Raw genomic sequence first — 25122 nt, 5'->3', positions numbered from 1 at the left:
GTTAGCTCTCTGCTTCTCCTGTGACTTTCTGCCCAAAAAGGGGGTTTCAACTATTTGTGAACATGAAATAACTGAGTTCAGACCATATCAACAAACCTTTGTGAATAGTGTGTCTTAACCCAAATGATTGCTTCTGCCCTCCCATATCCCTGTAAAGAGGCACATTATGCCACAGCTGCAAGGGCTGGATAGAGCTGCCTGTGGAGCATATCAATCCTGCTCCCCTGTTTGCAGCAGGTATCTTCCCTCTGGCAGGATACCTTCCCTCTGCCCATATAGGAGTAGATAAATAAACAAACAAAACTTAGTCTTTGTGTTTGTTAAAGTCCTAGCTTTGAAGAGCAATATTTGCACCTTACCAGCACTAAGCGTTTTATAATATGATTGCCAAGGGCATTGTGTTGTGGCTTGGTGTGTTGTTTTAGGGGTTGGAGGGTGGGAAGTGTCTCCAGGCAATTGAGATAAAGCCAACAATAGGTGGGGGTGCTGTTTCCCAGTTTTTCATTGCACTGATGCCTTTGTAGTTTTAATTTTAACAGGGTTCACATGCAAAATACTGTAGTCTTAGCTTTATCAAATATTTTTGAAGATTAATCACAGTCAGTGATCTGCCAGGTGCTAATAGCTTTATGAATTGCAGACATAGTAAGTTTGTCTATCATCCTCTGAGCAGGATGCAAATGTAGTACAGTGACTTTGACTAGACTTGCATATCTGCTGTAAAAACATGAAGGCAAGTACCAAAATCTGTTTTGTTTGCCTGGTTACTTTACTTTGGCTAGGAAGGCAATCAGACCTCTCCGGGTCTGGGGCTAATGAGTAGATTGTTTTGCAGTAAGTTTGTAGTGATGTGGCTAGCAATGTTCTTCATAGTCACTCATTTGCATTCAGCCATTTAGAGTCTGTGAGGTAGTGGGTTGGCAAACTTGGGTCTCATAATTTGCAACTGATGTGTTGTAGCCATGTCACTAACCAGGATGATGAATATTTGGTGTACAGGTTTCAGAGTAACAGCCGTGTTAGTCTGTATTCGCAAAAAGAAAAGGAGTACTTGTGGCACCTTAGAGACTAACCAATTTATTAGAGCATAAGCTTTCGTGAGCTACAACAACTCTGACATCATAATCAAAAAGGCTGACAAAGGAGGTGCTGTTGTCATCATGAATAGGTCGGAATATGAACAAGAGGCTGCTCGGCAGCTCTCCAACACGAGTTTCTACAAGCCATTACCCTCTGATCCCACTGAGAGTTACCAAAAGCAACTACAGCATTTGCTCAAGAAACTTCCTGAAAAAGCACAAGATCAAATCCGCACAGACACACCCCTGGAACCCTGACCTGGGATATTCTATCTACTACCCAAGATCCATAAACCTGGAAATCCTGGGCACCCCATCATCTCAGGCATTGGCACCCTGACAGCAAGATTGTCTGGCTATGTAGACTCCCTCCTCAGGCCCTACACTACCAGCACTCCCAGCTACCTTCGAGACACCACTGACTTCCTGAGGAAACTTCAATCCATCGGTGATCTTCCTGATAACACCATCCTGGCCACTATGGATATAGAAGCCCTCTACACCAACATTCCACACAAAGATGGACTACAAGCCGTCAAGAACACTATCCCCGATAATGTCACGGCTAACCTGGTGGCTGAACTTTGTGACTTTGTCCTTACCCATAACTACTTCACATTTGGGGACAATGTATACCTTCAGATCAGCGGCACTGCTATGGGTACCCGCATGGCCCCACAGTATGCCAACATTTTTATGGCTGATTTAGAACAACGCTTCCTCAGCTCTCGTCCCCTAAAGCCCCTACTCTACTTGCGCTATATTGATGACATCTTCATCATCTGGACCCATGGAAAAGAAGCCCTTGAGGAATTCCACCATGATTTCAACAATTTCCATCCCACCACCAACCTCAGCCTGGTCCAGTCCACACAAGAGATCCACTTCCTGGACACTACAGTGCTAATAAACAATGGTCACATAAACACCACCCTATACCGGAAACCTACTGACCGCTATTCCTACCTGCATGCCTCCAGCTTTCACCCTGACCACACCACACGATCCATCGTCCACAGCCAAGCTCTGCGATACAACCGCATTTGCTCCAACCCCTCAGACAGAGACAAACACCTACAAGATCTCTGTCAAGCTTTCTTACAACTACAATACCCACCTGCAGAAGTAAAGAAACAGATTGATAGAGCCAGAAGAGTTCCCAGAAGTTACCTACTACAGGACAGGCCTAACAAAGAAAATAACAGAACGCCACTAGCCGTCACCTTCAGCCCCCAACTAAAACCCCGCCAACGCATTATTAAGGATCTACAACCTATCCTACAGGATGACCCAACACTCTCACAAATCTTGGGAGACAGGCCAGTCCTTGCCTACAGACAGCCCCGCAACCTGAAGCAAATACTCACCAACAACCACATACCACACAACAGAACCACTAACCCAGGAACTTATCCTTGCAACAAAGCCCGTTGCCAATTGTGCCCACATATCTATTCAGGGGACACCATCACAGGGCCTAATAACATCAGCCACACTATCAGAGGCTCATTCACCTGCACATCCACCAATGTGATATATGCCATCATGTGCCAGCAATGCCCCTCTGCCATGTACATTGGTCAAACTGGACAGTCTCTACGTAAAAGAATAAATGGACACAAATCAGATGTCAAGAATTATAACATTCATAAACCAGTCGGAGAACACTTCAATCTCTCTGGTCACGCAATCACAGACATGAAGGTCGCTATCTTAAAACAAAAAAACTTCAAATCCAGACTCCAGCGAGAAACTGCTGAATTGGAATTCATTTGCAAATTGGATACTATTAATTTAGGCTTAAATAGAGACTTGGAGTGGCTAAGTCATTATGCAAGGTAGCCTGTTTCCTCTTGTTTTTTCCTACCCCCCCCCCCAGATGTTCTGGTTTAACTTGGATTTTAACTTGAAGAGTGGTCAGTTTGGATGAGCTATTACCAGCAGGAGAGTGAGTTTGTGTGTGTATGGGGGTGGGGGGGATGTGAGAAAACCTGGATTTGTGCAGGAAATAGCCCAACTTGATTGTCATGCACATTGTGTAAAGAGTTGTCACTTTGGATGGGCTATCACCAGCAGGAGAGTGAATTTGTGTGGGGGGGTGGAGGGTGAGAAAACCTGGATTTGTGCTGGAAATGGCCCACCTGATGATCACTTTAGATAAGCTATTACCAGCAGGACAGTGGGGTGGGAGGAGGTATTGGTTCATATTCTCTGTGTATATATAAAGTCTGCTGCAGTTTCCACGATATGCATCTGAGGAAGTGAGCTGTAGCTCACGAAAGCTTATGCTCTAATAAATTGGTTAGTCTCTAAGGTGCCACAAGTACTCCTTTTCATTTGGTGTACAGTATTTTATAGAATTCTGCATTCTTGCAGAATATAAAGAATGGTATTTTCAGGTGTTCTTTCCATGTAAAAAATTGTCCTGGAGAGCCTCTTTTCAATATCAGTCATTCTCCTTTTTTGCATCTTTTCTGACAATAACCAGATACTCTTATTCACTTTCTAGCTCCTAGGTTACAGCTTCAGAACTTAGATTGGACCAACAATGTAGATAGGGATGAAGCTCTGAGAATTTAGTGTACTGAAATGTTACTGCTGAAATTGTGTTATACTCCTGAAAGAAACAAGAAATCACTCGTACAGTTTGTAAAATCTAACTTTCCTTTTTCTGCACCCTCAAAAGTTGTCATAAATGCCTCTGATCAATGAATCTAGACCCCTTTAAAGGCCTAATGTGTTTTTTTTCTTCTCAGTGTGGAGGGACAACACATGTTCTGCGTCTCAGCTGGTCGCCTGATGGACACTATCTGGTTTCTGCTCATGCCATGAATAATTCTGGACCTACTGCTCAGATCATTGAGAGAGATGGATGGAAAACCAACATGGATTTTGTAGGGCACCGCAAGGCAGTGACAGTCGTGGTGAGTAAATTTAAAGGGTAACATCTCCTTAAAGTATAGCTTTGAGAAAATATGCTCTCTTGATATTTTATGTGCAACAGAGGGAAACAGCTGATATAGGTAGATGTAAATATGATAAAAGTTATTAATTGATACATGGATGTTTAAAAATCTGTCAGTTGAAGGTAAGTGTAGACTTTCACCTGTACAATTTTTTTATTTCATGGGTTTGGAAGCAGGTCTGCTGACAGCAATTCTGGGCCCCAGGGCAGAACAGTCAATGGGCCCCCTAGAAAGGGATAGCATGGAGCAGGACCACATGCGGCGGCTGATGCACGCACAAGCCGCACGGATGCGGTCCACCTGACATTTGGGCAGTGCTGCGCCTGCGCTGGCTGGTGCCCAGTGAGCTGCCAGCTGTGCTCCTGGGCGCACTTTTCTGGCCAGGGCCGGATCAACCTTTTGTGGGCCTGGCACCAAACATATTTGTGAATTTGTGCTTCCCCTTGTTCATATCGGCTACTGAATTGTGACTCAATCACTATTTGGTCTCTTCCTCCCTTCCCTCTTGCTCCCTAGGGGAAGTAAGCTGCACAAGCACTTTTTCTGGTACAACTTACTTTCCCCAAACCTGCTGTCTTCCCTGTACCCCCCTTCCTCTCTCTCCATGTGCAGAATTGTAAGGTGATGCCTTTCTCATCTCTTACTTCTCACTGTGGGCACAATGTAGGCAGCTCACAACTGAGCTCTTAGAAAAGGGCTGCCCACATAAAGAAGTGGAACTTCTACACTCCCCACGTATCCTTTGCTGACTTCAGGTACAGCCTCGGACCCAATTCTATTAACATTTATTCTTATTAGTACAGTTGCTAGAAAGCAGAAACAGGAGAGAACTGACAATTGCCATCTCTTCCTCATCACCTCTCTTCTAGTTTCATATTTAACACCTTCCTCCCCCACCCAAAGAAAAGGCAGAGAGGCTAGAACTAATCCGTTTCCCTCATGCCTGCATTCTTTACTCAGGGCCAAATCTCCTTTGAAGTCAGTGGGACTTGTCATGGAACCTGTTTCTTCCTGTAGCTTCTGCCGGAGCTCTGGGGCTTCCCCATCCAGCGTGGCTTCTACTGGGGCTCAGGGCTTCCCTCCACCCCTCCCCACAGCATCTGCCTGGGCCAGGTCTTTCTCCCACCTGCCCATCCATCTGCCCGGCGTGGCTTCTGTCAGGGCGCCCAGGTGAGCTCGGGGCTTCTTCCGCCCTGTGGCTTGGGCTGTCTGCCTGCTGGAGTGCCCATTTTTTGGGGGGCCCCAAATTGGCTGGGAGCACCCTGGGCATGGGCGCCGTTGGCCCGTGCATTAATCTGCACGGCTCCTAGTCCCTCTCAGCACCCACTGCCCGATGCCAGCCCCTACCTTGTTGATCTCCCAGGGTGTGGAGAGAAGCCCTCTTGCCCCTCAGTTGGCCAGTGGGTGGGCTGAGAGCAGAAAGCGGTGGGGGAGGGGACAGGCAGGGCTTCTTCTCCCCGCCCCTTTACCCTTCCCTCCTCCTTTTTTTTTAAATTTCCTGGCCGCGCTGCAGTGGTGGTGACTGGCGACTCCCAGGCCCTTTAAAATCACCTGGGCCCCTGGGCAATTGCCCCCTTTGTCCCCCCACCCTCACCCCCCTCCAGCGTTTCTCAAATGAGACCACAGTGGCTGCATGCAGCCACCAGGAGCTTTTCTTGCGGCCACAGCCTCCTGGGCAGTGACATGAGGGGTGGTGGGAGGGAGCAGTGGACCCTCCCCTAGGGCCACCATCAGGGGTTGGACCCTGACCCCTTGTGAAGCCATGAACACCGGAGGAGCAGGCAGCCAGTGAGTTCCCACCTACCCAGGGGCAGTGAGGCTCCAGCTTCTGGCTTTAGCCCTGGGGTGGCAGGCTTCAGTCAAGGGGCTTTGCGCTCCACCCCTGGACCCCAGCCATGTGGCAGCAGGTGCTGGCCCTTGGCTCACCCCCACCCTCAGATTGCCCCTGGCCCCCGCTGTCTGCCTATCCACCTCCCCATCGAGGGCTTAATTTGTCCCCTGGCTTGCCAGGGTTGAGTAAGTCTGCTGTGAAAATTAATATTTGTATGTTTGTTAATAACACTTTTCACAGCCTCACAGCTAGCTGGTAAGTCTCCTGTGAAAAGTGATATTAACAAATATTACTTTTCACAGCAGCAGACTTACTAACTAGCAAGTCTTTTTTCAAAAAGCAACCAAAAAAGCAATCAAAAAAGCAAAAGAAACAACAAAAAAAGACAAGAATGCGCAAAGCACCTTATTTGTGTTTCTATTCTGTTTAGATCCAGTAAAGAATAGAGACAACTCTACGTTATATTTATTATTGAGTCTGCAAAAAGAATCTCTGCATAAATAACTTACGATGAGTTGGACATGTATATTTGCATGTTTATTTGTTTTTCCTAAAGTTAATTAAGTATTTTAGGAAAAATTGTCACCGAAAAATTGTTGTGAGAACCCCTACGCTAGGTCACTAGTTCAAATCCAGCCCACTTCGGGAGTGGCCAAAAGTTTACCTTCCGAAGCCTCTTCAGTGGCTTCTTTGAAATCAGTCTGGTTCCAAACAGGCTGATGTTCACATCACAAAACCAATACAGTGTGGTATTCCTGTTGGTGCATTTGTCAGAGATGTCAAAGACTGAGTTGACTATGGAGACAAAAACACTCTGACCCATAGAAGGTGTCCTTCTAGCTCAAGGCTGAGACACATTGGGTAGGCAGTATGAGGAAACCAACATTGCTTTTGTCTGTGCTGAACGTGTGATGCGGGCTAGAGAGGTTAGCCTGACATCATTTGTGAGCATTAAATTAACTTAAAAAACTCCAAATACCTCCTAAAAATAATTCATTGATTGTAATATGTTTGGCTTGTTTTTTTTCTGCCTTTCAGAAATTCAATCCAAAAATCTTTAAAAAGAAACAAAAGAATGGGAGCTCCACCAAGCCAAGCTGTCCCTATTGCTGCTGTGCTGTCGGCAGTAAGGATCGGTCCCTCTCTGTTTGGGTGAGTTTCCTTTGTTGCTTTCATTGGCTGACGTGATCACTTGGACAACTAAAGGACTTAGCACAGAGATCAGGGTGTACAGAATTAGGATCTTACATTTAGATAGAGTTTTTATTGGCCACTCTGCCTGTTGTCAGGGGATTGTAGGAAAACACTGCACTGGAATAAGTTTGTTTTCATTATCCTGAATTGTTTTAGAAATAAGCACTGAAACATTTTTAAAAATTATAGGAAGAGTTGATTATATCCTTAGCCACAATTTCTAGTATATTCAGGTAAATCTCCCATTGATTTTTGTAATTTACATTTTGATTTATTCTCGATCAAGTTTTGGGGACTGAGGTCTCTGCTGATGTTTGGCCCAGAACAAGGTAGGCAGTACAGAGACCCAGAAGAAACTAGGTTGTGGATAAAAGAAAAGGAGTACTTGTGGCACCTTAGAGACTAACAAATCTATGCTATCTCTCCCTCTGTGAAACTAACTCGGGAAGCAAAGGGCCTAGGGAATCCAGTTCCAAGGGCTAATGGTACATGAGGGACTAAGAGAGTCAGTGATAGAATATGCTGCTGTTGTCAGAGAAGAGGAGCTGGTGCCCAAATTGAGACCCACTGAGCCTGATTTGCAGAAGTTCTGAGCACTTGACAGCTGCAACTGAAGTCAATGGGAGCTGTGCTTTGAACATATAGAGTGCTGTAATAATGCCCCTCATCTGTAAAATTGAAAATATGAATACCAGCTCACCCTAGGGATGTATCCTGAAGATAAATCTGCTAATGATTGTGAACTACTCAGATGCTATGGTGATAAGTGCCATAAAAATGAGGAAATTAATAATAATAATAATTTTGTCTTCAGAACAGGGTTTGAGTAGTAAGCAGTAAATAAGCATGGGGCCTCATATTGAATGATGAGGTTAAAAAGGAGTATTGAATAGCCTTCCTCCTATCCCATATTCAGCATACCCTACCATGGAATCTGGCTTCCCCTGAGCTTGCTCTGCAGAATGCAAGGAACATAGTTAGCTGCTGCATTGACTGATCCCCTGCCTGCTTTGTACTGGCCTCAGTCCCCAGCTTCTGCTTTCAGCCAGGAAATAGAGGCAGGGTAGAAAGAACTTTTTAAAAAAAAAAAAAGAAAAAAGAAAAAAAAATCCAAGTCTTCGAACATCTGGTTTGACTTTTATTGTAAAGTCTAAAGTAAAATTATATTTTCAAATTGTGGCTGAGGATAAAAATGGTTATTCCTCCACTTTATTGTAAGATTGACTGGTTTGGAAGCTGTAATAAGGCAGCGAATTGGCTTAAACAAAAGTGTATGGGTTCATAATGAGGGACATATGCCAGAACATGCCAGTTGCTACCTGTAATTCCCTGTTTCCTTTCTAAGCAGCCTAAGTGTGATATTTATCCATCAATCACTTAAGTGTATAACACTGAATCTTTCTGGCAAAAATATCAAATAACCGGTGTTTTGTTAATCAAAGTGTCACTTAAGTATGTCCCATTATAGCTCCTAATGGGCCTTGCAGAGATTGGGATCTCGTGCTAGGCACAGCAAAGACACATAGTAAGAGAGAGTGCTTGCCCTGAAGACCTTACAGTCTGAATAGACAAGACTGATAGATGGTGGAAGGGGAAACAGAAACAAAGAGGTGAAATAACTCGCTTGGGGGTCACACAGCAGGTCTGTGGTAGATCCAAAATTAGAACCCAGCTCTACTGAATCCCAGGTAACCTCATTATTCACTAAACCATACTACCTTCTCCTACTTCAGCTTCTGTTAGAGCCAGGTATCTGGGATGCTAAGTATACTGGCTGAGAATTAGAGGTACTGCACCTCTTTGTTTTGGAACAAGTTATGGGAAATTCTTTTGCTTATTCAGTTCTTTATTGTCGTATCAAGTTGATCCATAAATACAGGGTTGGCTGCCCTTCTTTAGGAACAATTGGTAGTTTCCCTTTGTTGTTGACTGGCTTTCCTTACTTACACATTGATAGTCTGAAAGTGAGCGCATTACCCTGATCTATGTTCTGCCTTTCTCTTATGTTACCAATGAGCAACCTCCTTATCTTAGTTAAGGTTGGAACAGAAGCTCTCTCCAGGGTCTGGAATTACTTTGAATTGGTAGAGAGCTCTATATCTGCAACAGAGAGAGGGCTACTTTGGTCAGAAGAGTCAATCTGTTTCAAAAAGTGGGGCTTGAATGTCATACAAACTTTTGAGGGAATGGGTTGTGCTTTATAGAGAAATGACTAACTCCAGGTACGCTCCAGATCTTACATCATCAGCCATACAGATAGCATTCCTGCAGGAGGTAAGATTTGGTAAATGCTATTAGATTCTGGAAGAGGATGGGATTATGTGGTTGTGTATAATATTTCTAAATTTCTGTCTCCTGTATTTTTCCATTTTAAGCTCACATGTCTGAAACGACCTTTAGTTGTCATACATGAGCTATTTGACAAGTCTATCATGGACATCTCATGGTAAGATGGCTTTCTCTTTTGTATAAAAGCTAAAACAAAATATTGTCTACTTCTGTACTTATCTGTTCAGTGGAAGTTTTTATTCTAGTACATTGCAACACTGCTCACATTTTGAGCATAATTTGAGCACCACATCAGTGTGACCTGGAGTTTTTGAAGTTGCAGCAATATCTTTGATAACTCCATTAGTTTTGACTCAACTCTATTATTCCGTGTACCAAATAGGCCCTTAGTGTCTCTAGATGAGATGAAAATGTACTACAGAACAGGGAAACTATTTAAATTTGAAATTTTATGTGTTTGGAGTGTATGTGTATCTCCTTGCAGGGGAAGAATAGTGTCTTTGTAACTAAAGGATATAAAATATAATAATAATACAGTGTTATGATGTACAAAGACATTTGTAGAATAAGTTCAGCTTGTTAGAATTTCCTCTTTTGAGCAAGCTGCTACTATTTTGTAAAACTTAATGGGCCTGAAGGATTTTACACATATGTAACTTATATACAGTTATTCATTTACACTGATGCAAGCGAGAAGACTCTAGTATGTCATCTCAATGCCTCTTCTCCCCTCCCAAAAAATCCACAATGGCTCCCATCTCCAAAATGGTTCCCTTTTTTTTTTAACTTGAAGTTCTTTAAGTGTCCATATTTGCTTATCTATCTGACCCTCCTGGTAGTTTTTCATTCAGAAAATTCGACATAGCTGCTCTATTCTTTAATAAATAATTTAGTTATATCAAAAGTGTTGCAGTGCTATGTAAGAAGGTATGCATTCCTTTGTGGCCGAGTGTAGCAGAAGGGTCAAGTTAAGAGAGTTTCAAATCACAAGGCAAGTATCAAACAGAAAACAATGAAATCATAAAGTACTATAACACCGCCCACCAATCACAGCATAGAACATAGCAACCTTCCAAGCAGGTGTGTTTTTCCCGAGGGCATGTAGTCTAGTGTGGGTTTTGTCCAGAGTTCTATATTGTGTGGGACATCATGCTTTTCAGCTATCTTCCAGCCCAGGTCCCACTTCCCTGTCCTGCTGCAAGAAGCCTTAGGGTTGCCAGGCATCCAGTTTTTGACTGGAACACCCGGTTGAAAAGGGACCCTGAAGGCTCTGGTCAGCGGGGCTAAGGCAGGCTCCTTGACTCTGTGCAGCTCCCAGAAGTGGCAACATGTCCCTGTGGCCCCTAGGCACTGGGGCCAGGGAGGCTCTGTGTGCTGGCCCCGCCCTGAGCGCCGGCTCTGCAGCTCCCATTGGCCGAGATCAGCAGCCAATGGGAGCTGTGGGGGCAGTGCCTGCGAGTGTGGGCACCTTGCAGAGCTGCCTGGCCGCACCTCCGCCTAGGGGCCGGACATGCTGGGCATGTCTGGGAGCAGGGCGGAGCCAGGGCAGGCAGGGAGCCTGCCTTAGCCCCGCTGCACTGCAGACCGGCAGCCACCTGAGGTAAGTGCCGCCCGGCCGGAGCCCACACCCCAACCCCTTGCCCCAGCTCTGAGTCCCCTCCTGCCCCCAAACTCCCTGCTAGAGCCCACACTCCAACCCCTTGCCCCAGCCCTAAGCCCCCTCCTGCCCCCGAGAGCCTGCACCTCCAGCCAGAGCCCTCACCCCCTCCCACACCCCAACCTCCTGCCCCAGCCCAGTGAAAGTGAGTGAAGCTGGGGGAGAGCGAGCAACGGAGGGAGGGGGACAGCGGTGAGTGGGGGTGGAGCATCAGAGAAGAGGCGGGGCCTCGGGGAGGGGCACAAGGCAGGGGTGTTTGGTTTTGTGCAGTTAGAAAGTTGGCAATTCTAAAAATCCTGCTGTGACCATTTCATGAGCACTGACTCCTCCCTTACTCCAGCGGAGGGGGGGTTGGATAGGGCGTGGAGTCCTGGGGGGGCAGTTAGGGACAGGGGTCCTAGGAAGGGGCGGTCAGGGGACAAGGAGTGGGGCGGGGGGGTGGATGGATCAGGGGTCCTGGGGGGCCTGTCAGGGGGAGGGGGTGTGGATAGGGGGCGGGCAGTTAGGTGGTTGGAAAGGGGGTGGGTCCCGGTGGGGGCGGTTAAGGGTGGGGGTCCCAGGAGGGGGCTGTCGGGGGACAAGGAGCAGGGGGGCGTTGGATGGGTCGGAGGTTCTGAGGGAGGGCGGGAAGTGGGAGGGGGCAGATAGGGGGCGGGGGCCAGGCTGTTTCCGGAGGCACAGCCTTCCCTACCCGGCCCTCCATACCGTTTTGCAACCCCGATGTGGCCCTCGGGCCAAAACGTTTGCCCACCCCTGCTCTGTGGTGACAAAGCACACGCACACGCGTGTGCACACACACACACACACTGCTGCCCGATGTTAGGTCTTGGGAATGACCTGCGTTCAGCAGCGCCATTATGTCTTCTGACAACCTTGCCGCCCTGCCGTCATTCATCCCGTCCACCGTGGGCTGCTGTGGTGTGACAGCTGGGGTAGGGAGACACGCTCGCAATTCTCCACTGTTAGACGTGAGCCAGCCTCTAGCTGTCTGTTGGAGAGAGGCCAAGATGGCAGCAGCCACCAGCGGCCCCAGCCCTCACTGCGGCAGGCAGTAAGAGGTGTGTGGTGGTGGTGAGGAAAAGGGGCAGGGGCAGAATGGAGGAGGCTGTCCCAGGTTCCTTCACGCAGGCTCCCTCCACCACTGGACAGCATCACAAGTCCCTAGGCTGCTGCTGACTGCAACCCAGCCCACCCCCCCCTCTCTTCTCCAGCTTCTTCAACACCTTCCCCCCACAGCCCTAGCTCTCTTCTCTCCATAACAAACTCTCTTCCTGCCTCTGGCTCCCTCCCTGGCGGCTACTAGCTATCCTCACTCATCTTTGTCTTCCCCTGCTGATGCCCAGGCAGCATGAAGGAAAAGGAAGAAGTAGCTTGACTCTAAAGCAAAGGGGTGAGGAACAGATGGGCACAGGGATAGACTGGAGGCAGCAGGCTACAGTTATAGGAGAAGGGGGGGAATGGGACTGGCTGCAGGGGGCAGTAGCAGAGGGAGATAGAAACATTGGGGGCAGGGAAGGGCCATGCTTGCGGGGGGATGGTGAAGAACAGGAGCAGCAGGGTCTGTAACCATGAGAGGGCACTCCCCTCAGAACCTAGAATTGAACCCAGAGGAGTGCTGAGATACAGAAATCCTGCTGTCAGCAGTATCTGTGAAACCCACTGGCAAAATGTATATCATTCTTCTCTAGTGCCTGGCCCCTACAGAGGATAAAAGATTCTGCTACTATCAACTACTTCATTAGCTCAGGTGGTCAAGGTCTGTGCTGTAAACCTGGAGGTTCAACCCTGCTGCTGACCAGTGTGGGGATCATTATGTTTCCACATGATGGAATTTGTTTTTATTTTCAGTTTTGTTTTTTTAAACCTAGAAAATTACATTTTAAAAACTACATTAAAAGAATGTTAAGGTTGCAACGTCAAGAGATACCAGAATTGAAGTTGCAAATACAACCTTAATTCAGCCTTCTTGTGTGTTATGATGCAGTCTTTAATTACATGATCCCCTACTATATTTTCCACAGGACCCCTGCCTCATTCAGTTCATAGGATGGGTGGTGCTCTGGGCATGTATCAGGGTTGTATAGTGAATGAGGTGGTTGTCTTTAGAACCTTCGTCTCATTTATTGCAGAAGTTGGAAGGTGTGTGGTGAATGAGGCAAGAGAAAGGTTGGTCGCATGGTTAAAGCCCTTGACAACTGGATTCTATCCCTGCCTCTGCCACAGTATTCCTATGTGATGCTGGACAAGTCACTTAAACTAAAACTTTCACAGATGGCCAGTATGTATTTCCCAGTTTTCGGGTGCCCAAATTGAGGCACACTGAGCCTGATTTGCAGAAGTTTTGAGCACTTACAGCTGCACCTGAAGTCACTGGGAGCTGTGCTTTGAACATATAAAGTGCTATAATAATGCCCCCCATCTGTAAAATTGAAAATATTAATACCAGCTCACCCTAGGGTGGTATCCTGAGGATAAATCCGCTAATGATTGTGGACTACTCAGATGCTATGGTGATGAGTGCTATAAAAATGAGGAAATTAATAATAATAGTAATAATAATTTTGTCTTCAGAGCAGGGTTTGAATAGTAAGCGGTAATAATAAAATAAGCATGGGGCCACATATTGAATGTTGAGGATAAAAAGGAGTACTGAATAGCTACCCATTCAGTGAGCGCTGTCCAATCTATGCACTGAATGAGGCAGGAGGTCCTCTGGGGAAAAAATAGTATGTGAACATGTAATTGAAGACTATCGTAATGCATATGAACGAGAGGGCCGAATTAAGGTTGGACAGGCCACCTTAATTCTATCATAGTTACTTCTGAGTGCTTGACTTTGCAACCTTAATGTTCTTTTAAGATAGTTTTTAATGCAATATATTTTATACCTTGCAGTTCTATTGAGCCTTTCATTTGAGGATATCTAACATTCATTAAGTTTCCCACCACCCCTGTAAAGTAGGTAATAAGTAGTATTCCCATAATAGAGGGTATAGAGGACCACTGGGAATTGTGCACCCATACTGATATACCTATAATAAACCTGAAAGCTGTTTACTAAGGCAGCAGAATATGTACAGTTTGGTCAGGTGTCTGTATGCCTTCTCCGTGGATCTTACTGTCAAATTGAATAATATTTCCTATAGAGATTTCTATCAAAAGACTTCAAAACATTTTACTTACATTAATGAATTAAGTGGTGCACTAAGTAGTATAATTGCATAAAGGAGTGCCTTGATTTTCGTGCTGCTGTATATAGCAGCTTTGTGTAGTTTCGTTACCTATTCAAAGAAAAGGCTGCCTCATCTGCAAGTTACACCTTTTTCAGTGTTATAAAGTCTTTAGAAGCAATATCCAGTTAACATTTTTGAGTGTATGGGTAAATGTTCTTGTGGGATATTTGAGAGAGACAGTAAGTGATCAGCAGAAAGCTTCTTGCTTTATATCCTGTTTAGAAAATCAAATTTGTTTGGCTAAAATCTTAGTAATACGGAACCATTCCCAGAAGTGCAGTTTCAGTCTTGTACCCGGGTCTAAAATCATACTGACTTGGATCAAGGAAATCTGAAATGTACATACTGCCAGAACTGTCTGAGCTTTCTTTATTTTAGAGTTGTAAATTTGTACCTATCACTCTTCTGTCTGAGCACCATTACATTTTCCATAATCTTTTCCAAAAAGGGAGATAAGACATTGGTCTATATTACTTATTATTTTATTGTGGAAGCATTTAAGAGCCCAAGTTTGCTAGGTTCTGTACAAACACAGAACAAAAAGTGACATTGTCAATGTCCAGTGATGGATCCTTGCATATGGTTTTACTGGTGCCTTCCTGATGTTCATCTGGCATTGTACCCTCAGACAGAGGCACTGACTATCTTCATCATCAGTGGATATCTACACTATCCCAATGTTTTTGTCTGAATCCAAGAATTTTTTATCTGTCCAGCAAGCAGAAAACTTGTTAGGAGAAACTTGACTCACTTTCCAGTTGGGAGTTTGGGTTATCTAAGTTACCTACTATCTGGGACAATATGACTGGGTGTGGCACTGCAGATCTTATGGTAAAGACAAAGAAACTTTTCTTTGTCTCTCATGCAGCCATGATACATGGTTTTAAAAAATTGTTTGCAATTGGGCTGACTCAGCAGGACTTCTGCCATCAATGCTCTGCTGTCTTCATTTAATCTGTGGCACATCATCTGTAAGTTTCTGTTACCTGTTAGGGGGAAAACTGAATTTAGAAGCTACTGGATCAGTGGTCAAGGCCTCTTCTAGGAAAAAAAACCCCAAGTCTCTAAATAATGGGCCACATTTGGAAGGTTATTGCCTTATAAGGGCCACAAGGGCTTTTTAAAAAAAAAAAATTTTTACAGACACTGTTGAGGCCCCCAGAAAAATGCTGGTATAGTGCAGATGCTGTGTACCAGAGTAGTGAGGCCTCTGTGTGCAGTATACTAAAGAGAAAAACAAAAATCTCTGGCCTAAACCAGAGACTATTGCGCTAGTTCCAGGCTCCATCTGGCTTCTATTATTGCTGACACCACAGAGGGATGGAATCGCAATGGAGCAGAGAGGGCTGGTCATCATTCAGCTTGTATATCTTCTCCCCCACACTCTCTGTATGTCTTTTCTATGTAGATTGTAAGCTCTTTGGGGCAGTGACTGTCTACCACTCTGTTTGCCTTACATAGTGGCCCCCATTCTTGATTGAATCCTACACATTACTGTAGTACTGTGATTCTCAGTGCCTAAAAAGAGAAGCTTTTTAGTTGCTTATGTGCTGAATGCTGCCCTTAGCCCAATTAGTGGGCATATTTAGCACATACTTTCTGAAGCAAATAGATTTGTATTCTTGCTTTTTGGTTCACCTTTAGTACTTAACATTTTAAATTCTTCCAGTTTTATCCCTAGTCTTGGTTTTTCACAGTCCTGGTCATTAATGTGAGTGAGCACCATGTTCAAAAACACATGCATGTATGTAGTCACTGGTTATCAAACATAGTCCCTTGGCTATCCCATATTGCCCCACTTCTGTGATCACTTCAGTAGTTTCTGGTGTAATAAATTTTATGCTAACCATTTATTTTTACAGTAAAACATCTATGGATTGCATAAATGCAGCAAAGAAAACTTTTTAAAACTCATGGATTCAAAACAAAGATCTTTACTGTCTTTCAGGACCTTAAATGGACTTGGGATCTTGGTGTGTTCCATGGACGGATCAGTGGCCTTTTTGGACTTTTCCCAGGATGAACTTGGAGATCCACTTAGTGAGGAGGAGAAGGTACTATGAGCTCTCAGGACAAATGTGATCATCCATTCTTTTTCATTACAATAATATTCTCAAAAGTGTTCATAGAAGCTTGTAGTTGACTGATTTTCATATTATAGAAAAATGTGGTCTTGTCTGCTTTCCAAAACCAGGGAGTTTTTTTGTAAAGTCAGCCATCAAGTTCAGAAACAACTTGCGGTATTAAGTATCCTTTCCAGAGTAGAAACTGTCTTGGCAAATACCCATTTGCTTACATTGCATTATGCATTTGAAACATTTGTCTGGCCTAAGTAGTAAGGAGTGACTTCCTGATTTCAAAATTATGGTTTAAAATTACTCTTATGAGCTTGTATGTGAGTCTTTTTAACGTACTTTGCTATCAGCTGGATTTTCCCCCTTATCGCTGCTAGCAACAGAAGTTTTGCTACCCTAGTTAAGTTAGTTAATGAGTTGGATGTTATCTAAAAAATATAACGAGAGAATTTTTTTTGAATGATGTGTAAATAGTACTGAAGGCACTTGCATATTGATGCTAATAGATAATGTGTAATGTCTATATAGCACAGTCACTGATGTATTGCTAGCAGTTGTAATCAGGTTTTGTTTTTACATTTTTAACACCCATAGAGCAACATTCATCAGTCCACCTATGGTAAAAGCTTAGCAATAATGACTGAGGCTCAGTTGTCTACTACGATTATTGAGAATCCAGAGATGCTGAAGTATCAACAGAGACAGCAACAGCAGCAGATGGAGCAGAAGAATGCAGCAATACGGGAAGCAGCAGGGACTGCAACAGCAGCTCCCAAAGTGGCGAGCATGGTTAATGGTGAGAGTTTGGAGGACATTAGAAAGGTAGGCCTTTTGAATGGTGGTTTTATAGTATCCAGTACAAATTTGATAATTATCTAATTAGAGAGAGACGGTGGGTGAGGTAATATCTTTTGTTGGACCAACTTCTGTTGGTGAGAGAGACAAGCTTTTGAGCTTACACAGAGCTCTTCTTCAGGTCTGGGAAAGGTACTCAGAGTGCCACAGCTAAATACAAGGTGGAGCAGATTGTTTAGCGTATGAGGTTAATATGGTGTAAGAGACTATTCACAGTGAAATGAGCAGTTATGACCTCTGCAGTCCTAGGACAAAGGAGGGTTAGTGGTTTATAGATTGTTGTAATGAGCCATAAATCCAGTGTCTTTATTAAGGCCATGATCTTTTAGTGTCTAACAAAGTTATGAATGTAAACTCCCAGGCTCATCTTTTGAAAGTGTTGTGCAGGTTTCCTTTGCGGTTGAGTACTGAGAGGTCAGATATGAAGTGATGGTTTTGTGAAAAGTGTTCTACCTTGTATTTAGCTCTGATTTATTGTTTGTATTATGGTGGTGTCTAAGAGCACCAATCACAGATCTGGGCTCCATCGTGTTAGAGATTAAACAAACTCTTATTAAAAGACAATCCTTGCTCCATGGAGTTTATGGTCCTAAAAGCTCCATTTGTTTGTGATGACAGGAAGGCAGATCGAGTGCGTGTGTGTGCAAATATTTGGGGCCTCTTTGGTTCAGAAATACAGTTGGAAAAAAAAAATCTTCCCTACAATAAAGGATATAATTATTGATGACCATTTTTCATTTCATTGCACCTAACCAGAGTCTTGTGTCAACTGGAGACAACATTCATTTTAACATTATTTTCTCCCCTTCCCCCAACAGAATCTTTTAAAGAAACAAGTTGAAACACGGACTGCAGATGGCCGGAGGCGGATCACACCTCTCTGCATAGCTCAGCTGGACACTGGGTATACTTCGAAGTTTTACTTTTCTTATCTCCCTTGACCTTTTCATCTACTTATTCCAGTTCACACTGGCAAAATTTAGGTCCATCTTAAACCCATTGCATATTATAATACCTTATATTTAAGAACTTTTAAGATGAATTGATTTCAAAGTGCTTTAAAATGATCACTTTACCTACCATTAAAATGCAGCCACTTCTAGGGTAGAAAGTGGCAGCTGGGTTCTGTGAAAATAATACTGCAGAATAGTTTAAAGAAAGAGAAGTGAAAATCATTTCAAATTAAATACACAGACATTTAGGTGAGAAGAATGTAATAATCCCACTTGGAATTTGGCTGGTATGCGATTGCGATTTTGTTCCAGCACATTCCAAGAGCTATGGGATCTTGAATGACTGAGTGGTCCCATCCTTGGTTTCCTGTCTCATCCAAAAAATGTTTTTTCCTCTTCTAGGAATATACTGTGTATTGAATCCTTCAGTGTTTTAGATTATCTGGATTTGTGTCCTCAGAATGAGCAGCTTTAGCTATTGTTTTTGGAAGAGGGAAGGTCATGGAAAAAAGATCCCAAAATCAGAGCCACGAGTGAAAAATAAACTCCCTTTTCCAAGGACTTGTTATACTTCTGTCGTCCAAAGCAATTTCTGAAGCATGTGTCTACATCCTGTGTAATCATGCCAGTCATGATTTGAACTCGGTAGCTGGCTTTTGCTGGAAATATCCTGCATACAGTTGAGAAAATCTGCATTTATCCCAGTGTTCTCTTAATAGTAAGATTTGAGAGCCAGTCTGGAATGGTTTGTCTTAAGACATAGGTTTTCTCCCATTAAAAAAAACAGCTCGTACTGTTAACTTCAACAGGACTAAACTAATGTTTTGCATCTGTCAACTAACGCTATAAAAACTCTTAAACTTAAAACATGTTTTCACCAGAAATGGGAGAGCTCCCTTTGTTTGTTCTTCAGCTGTACACAAACAAATATTACCCCAAAGCAATACATATTCTGTCTGCCTCATTAATTAACAGAGGTAAACTGCAAAGCACCACACTGGCCTACATTGCAGTAGAGATGAGAGAAAAATATATTGAAAAAATGGAGGGTTTTTTAAGTGTGTCTATGTATACACACACAAGTGATATTAAAGTTAAATTAAAATACTTCTTTAAAAACTACTAATTTTTAAAAAATCGTATGTACTTGCTTTTAATCTTTTTTTGATATAGGGATTTTTCAACAGCATTCTTCAATAGTATCCCGATATCTGGATCTCTGGCTGGCTCAATGATGTCTTCTCAAAGTAATCAGCAACTGATGTCATTAGATTCCAATGTAACCAATTCCCTCTGCACTTCAAAGCCTTCTCTAGAACCACTGGCAGCCAGTATAAAACCAACAGATGACACAATCAATAAAGATGGGTCAGTATTTGCAAGAGGTTTCATTTCTTATAGCCTATATGACTTTTCCTTCATATTTCTCTAAATGAGCAGTTGCTAAAGTGATTTCCTGACAGAAAATATTAATTGAGAATCTAATATTGTCTTGCATACTTCAGGATTTTATTAATATTCAGTTACTCTTTTAATAGTGGTGGGAACTAATTATACCAAACCCATGTTTTTTGTGAAGTCAGTTCATCCTTGTTAACATCCAGTGCGCACCACTATGCGGCACTTACTAAGAAGTCAACTAGCATGAACGCTTCTGTTTTCCTTGAGGAAATGCATCCATTGTTGGATTGAACTTTGAGTTGGGATATAACTAGTAGCTTTAAAACGCTGCAGTTTACTTAATTAACCCTCCCAGGGCTGAACAAATCCCTAGGCATGCACTGGAAATGCTCTTCCCCAGTGAAGTAAGATGTATTTTGGTTGTTATCCACTGGAGTAACTACTAAATCATCCTTACAAACACTGAGCTGCTATTAGTACGAGATTGCAGCCTCCTTAAAACATCTTTATTCACTCTAAATTGAGTATGTTAAAAGTCCGCAAACCTTATTTAGATGATTTTTTGTGATGTAAGGTTCTGTTGTGTGGTTCAAAGAGTGTTTGCAAGAACCAGGTTATGTGGTTTGAACTATAGTGTAGGCAACAGCTAGGCTTGTGTGTAAAATTTTCAGTCTGCTACAGCAAAATAAATTTGCAGTGGAGACCTACAGATCATTTCATGCTGTTCCACTGCATATACATAATCGCTAATTTATTGTACTTGGACACTACAGATAATATGTATTTTTAATCAAGGAATGAGAATTATAAAGAATGAATCAGTTGGATATAGCTAGATGAAAAGACTTTATGCAGCAGCATTAAGATTTCAACTCTCAGATCTATTATAAACAATTTTTGAGAGTAGAGGATATTGACACATGAAAGGATGTGGTGTATTTTAATTCACACACGTCCAAGAGTGGCCAATTTAATGAAACTTGTAGTCCATGTGGGAGGTTTTGATAAATGCTGATGTATTTTTGAGTACTACACAATTCTAAATATATTTTCAATCTTTGTTTTTCTCTTTCCTCCTTTAACAGTATAAATGCTACCTCTGCTTCAGCTGCTCCCCCTGTATCATCTTCCTCTGTGCTAACAACTCCATCTAAGATTGAACCAATGAAAGCGTTTGACTCGAGATTCACAGAACGATCCAAAGCCACCTCAGGGACTTCTGCTGTAATAAATACAAATCAGACTGCCATAGACAGGTAAGTGATGGTACAGGGCAGGAGAGGGCACACAAGCAGACAGTGTTAAAACAATATGATTCTCTGAGGTATGGATGCATCAGTGCTGGGATTCTGGAGATTAACTCAGATCTCTATAGAAGGGGGCAATGAAAAAGAGCTACTAGTAAGAGAGATTTTCTGAGGTAACATTATCCATGGATACTCATATTTATGTTTTCAGCCTGAAACATATGGGACCAAAAAAACTCTTCAGATCTTCCTTAGTTAAAACTTTTGTTTCAAGATAAAATCATTGCATGTGAGGTCTTCATGGAAGACAATAAAATCTAGCCTGCCTGTACCAGGGAGTTCCATCTCAACCTAAATTACATTACATAGAAAATAGATCCCAATGGCTACAGACATATTTCAGTTTTGTGCTGAGAACCTTGTACAGGCGATACATTTTCTTTTCAAGTATTTGTCTGTGGAGCCACGTGATCAGAGTCGAGAAAAGGAAAACCTTTCAGTTTGGTGATGTGAGTGTGCACAGACAGACCGCTTAAGAAATTGTGTGGAAGGTCAGTGTCTTGCCAGCGAGCTATGTAGTCACCTCATTTACAATAAATACAGCGGTTTTTTTCCTGTCCCATATTTCCTCCCATAAAACTGTCCTTTTGCTTAAAACAAACAAACAAACAAAAAAAAACCCCCCAAAAAATCCCCCACTATTCTGGAGGATTGAAAGGTAGCAAATTTTGTACCTGTATTTTAAAAAAGGCTCATGAAGTGATCTGAGGAATTATAGACCTAATCCTTACATCTATACCTGGCAAATTGCTTGAAACAATAATTAAACACCTGGAATAATAAAACACCTGGAAGATCATTATATGATAGGGTCTAACCAGCATGGTTTCTGCAAAGGAATATTGTATCTCACTAATCTTAAAATTCTTTGCATGTGTCAATAAAGTAGTGGATAAAGGAATATCAGTGGATATAATTTATTTAGACTGCTGATAGGCCTTGGACAAGTTCCTTCATGCAAGATGCTACTGAAGAAGCTAACTAGTCATGGAGCGAGAGGCAAAGTATTGTCAGGGATCAAAAACTGGCTAAAAGACAGAAAACAAAGATTAGGATTAAATGGTCAATTGTAATCCATAGCAAAAGGTTTGAAGTGGGTGCCTCAAGTTTCATACTAGGTCCTGTGTTGTTTAGCATGGGCTCTCAACCTTTCCAGACTAGGGTACCCCTTTCAGGAGTCTGATTTGTCTTGTGTGCCCCAAGTTTCACCTCACTTAAAAATTACTTGCTTATAAAATCAGACATAAAAGTACAAAAGTGTCCCAGCAGACTAGTACTTAACAGTTGTTCACGCTCTCATTTCTACCACGTAATTATGAAATCAATCAATTGGAATATAAATATTGTACTTACATTTCAGTGTATAGTATACAGAGCAGTATAAACAAGTCATTGTATGAAATTTTAGTTTGTCCTGACTTCACTAGTGCTTTTTATATAGCCAGTTTAAAACTAGGCAGATATCTAGATGATGTATCCCCTGGAAGACCTCTGCGTACTCCCAAGGGTACATTTATCCCTGGTTGAGAATCACTGGTTTAACATATGTATTAATTACCTGGAAAGAAGTATGGTGAGTAATGAGGTAGAACAATTTGCAGGTGAGACATGGTTATTTTCAGATACTTAGGACCAGACACGATTGTGATGACCTTCAGAGAGATCTAAACAGGCTGAGTCTATGGACAACATTGTGGTAAATGAAATTCAGTGTCAGTAAATACAAAGTGTAATGCACATTGGAGGAAAATAATTAAACTACTCTGACACCTTCCAGGGTTCTAAATTATCTGTATCAACTCAAGAAAGGGGCCTGGGTTTCATCATAGTCATTGAAGACCTGTTTTATGTGATGTTGTGGTCAAAAAAGCAAACAAGATGTTAGGGTACCTAAGGAATGGGCTTGTGAATAATATGGAGGATGTTATAATGCAATTACACAGAGACTATGATCATGCAATTATATACATCAATGCTGTGGCCTCATTTGGAATAGTGTGTGCAGTACTGGTCACGCTATCTCAAAAAGGGATATTGCGGAACTGGGGATCGGAGGAAAGCAACAAGAATGATCATGGGCTTGGAAAAATTCTCATATAAAGAGAGATTGAAAAGAATGTGATTGTTTGTCTTAGAAAGGGGATGCATAAGTGGTACACAATAAAAGTATATAAAATAACAAATGGTCTAGAGAAGGTAGATCAGGAACTTTTGTTCTGCCTGTCTCCTAACACAAGAGCAATGGACAAGCAATGAAAATTAAAGAATGCAAATTCAAAACGAGTAAACACACAATATGTAATTAGCCTGTGGAACTCATTGTTATAGGATTTTTTTGAGGCGAAGAACGTAGCAAGATTCAAAAAGGGAGTCAACATTTGTATTGATATCATGAGTATCCAGAGTTTTCAAATTAATAACAAAAATTTGAAAAGGCTATTAAACCTCATGTTTTAGGCCTGGAGCCAATCTCTAACTACTAGAAACCAGGATGACATACTATGGGGGGCAGATTACCTCTCATCTGCATACTGTGGGATTCTTAAACATTCCTCTGAAGCACCTGGTTCTGGCCATTGTGAGAGACAGGACACTGGACTAGCAAAATTTGGGTCTGATCCAGTAGGGCAGTTCCTGTGTCTTTAATGGGTATATTTGCCGAGAGTCAGTTGCATGGCAAACTGGTCCACATGTATGTGTGTGAGGTACATTGTCTTTTCTGCCCACTTCCCAAAGTCAGAAGGGACATTGGTTGGGTACCCCTGTGAGTGAGTGAGGTAAACAGTAGTATCCCAACTTACAGCTTGGGAAGGTTGAGGGACAACGAGGTGGTCACTTATCTGAGAGTCACTGTGATCTATTATCATGGCATAGGACTGGGTATCAGGAGACCTAAGTTCTCATCATGATACTGATGTTCTGTATGATGTCGGACAAAAGTCATTTAACCTCTCTGAGTCTCTTTCCAGCCAGTAAAATGGGAATAACAATATTTACTCTTGAGGGGGTGTTGTGAAGCCTATCTAATGTTTCCTATGTGCTACTTAAATGCAAAGAATTATGGACAAACAGCAGTGGAACTGGGAATAGAAATCACTCCCCATCTTTTACTCATTTCTCTGTTATGTGGAGAAGAAAGAGAGGAGAACTACTCTTAAAATTCCTTGCATGTTTAGATCAACACAAGATGAAAAATTCCCTTCCTCCCACCCTTCCCAGGTAAACATCTTGGAAAGCTGGGAGGTAGGGAGAGGCTGCAAAAAAGGTTTTTATTACAACCTTAACAATAACTGTGATTCCTGATGCTCATCATAATGTGTGTGTATATATGTGCATTGAAAGCCATTGCTTCAGAGATGTCAAGCATGCTGTACATGTTAATTTATAGCCCTTGTGTTCTTTTCATTTGCAAGCTTGCTACTGTCAGTTTATTCTCTTCCACCTCCAGCGCTTTGCCCATCCTCCTGCCCCTAATGGAATTGCTCCGTTTTAGCTGTAATGGAAACCAGTCTCTCTAAGCAAAACTCTAGTTGTGTCATCTGATTTGGATATTATAATTGCTCTTCATGTGGTACAGTATCCATTAAATGGTAAAATAAAAGTTTTTTTTTTTTTTAAAAAAGTATCTCGGATTGCTGAATAATGTGTTTGTGCAAGCCACCATACCCTAGTTTACTATTTGCTTTTTAAGCAGAAAATTTACTTGAAGTTGCATTTTGTATGTTCCATATTTGCACTTGCATAAAGGATTGGGTAGCCTTTTCTTACCTTAATTTTTTTCCTTTGCACTTTTTCAGATATATTCAAACAAGCCTAAGAATGCATCTGATGCTTAGCTTGAAAGCAAATAGTGGGTAGATGGGTGGCAGCTTTGAGTACAGCTTATGTAAATTATTAAACAAATAGTTTACTTTTTTTGCAGATTGAAAGATCAGAATTTAATTAAAGAGAATAAGCCCAAGGATATCCTGGAGAGCAGCAGTGACAGTGAGGAGAAGATTCCAGCTACTAAACCGCTGTCACTGCCCAAGCGTAAACTAGAACTTGAGGCAGAAACAGTAGAAAAGAAGAAAAAAGGCAGGCCTCGAAAGGACTCCAGACTCGTACCTGTGACTTTAACTGTTCAGGTAATCAGTATGTCAATAATTTAATTAATGTGCATAGTATTAGTATTTATGGTTTCTACTATTCATTTACTAAAGCAAAATGTCGTCCTTGCATTAAATCAGACAAAAGGTGGTCAAGTGAAACCAGGAGTGCTAAGGTTTCTCAAAATTTTGAA

At 42.5% G+C, this 25122-nt stretch overlaps 1 protein-coding gene across 2 annotated transcripts in view; it reads left to right on the top strand.

The window, feature by feature from the left end:
- HIRA (histone cell cycle regulator) overlaps positions 1-25122 on the top strand; it is a 66464-nt gene that overhangs the window by 28572 nt on the left and 12770 nt on the right. For both annotated transcript variants that reach the window (XM_084649454.1, XM_084649455.1), the window contains exons 8-16: positions 3836-4003; positions 6915-7028; positions 9446-9516; positions 16198-16303; positions 16919-17146; positions 17998-18083; positions 19306-19500; positions 20619-20789; positions 24763-24967. In XM_084649454.1, the coding sequence (XP_084505580.1) occupies positions 3836-4003; positions 6915-7028; positions 9446-9516; positions 16198-16303; positions 16919-17146; positions 17998-18083; positions 19306-19500; positions 20619-20789; positions 24763-24967 (1344 nt within the window). The remainder of the gene's footprint in view (positions 1-3835; positions 4004-6914; positions 7029-9445; positions 9517-16197; positions 16304-16918; positions 17147-17997; positions 18084-19305; positions 19501-20618; positions 20790-24762; positions 24968-25122) is intronic.

The sequence above is a fragment of the Lepidochelys olivacea genome (genome assembly GCF_965140295.1).
Source record: "Lepidochelys olivacea isolate rLepOli2 genome assembly, chromosome: 15".
Lineage (NCBI taxonomy): Eukaryota > Metazoa > Chordata > Testudines > Cheloniidae > Lepidochelys > Lepidochelys olivacea.
Note: the sequence above shows the minus strand (reverse complement) of the source record. Positions and strands in the feature narration are given on the sequence as shown.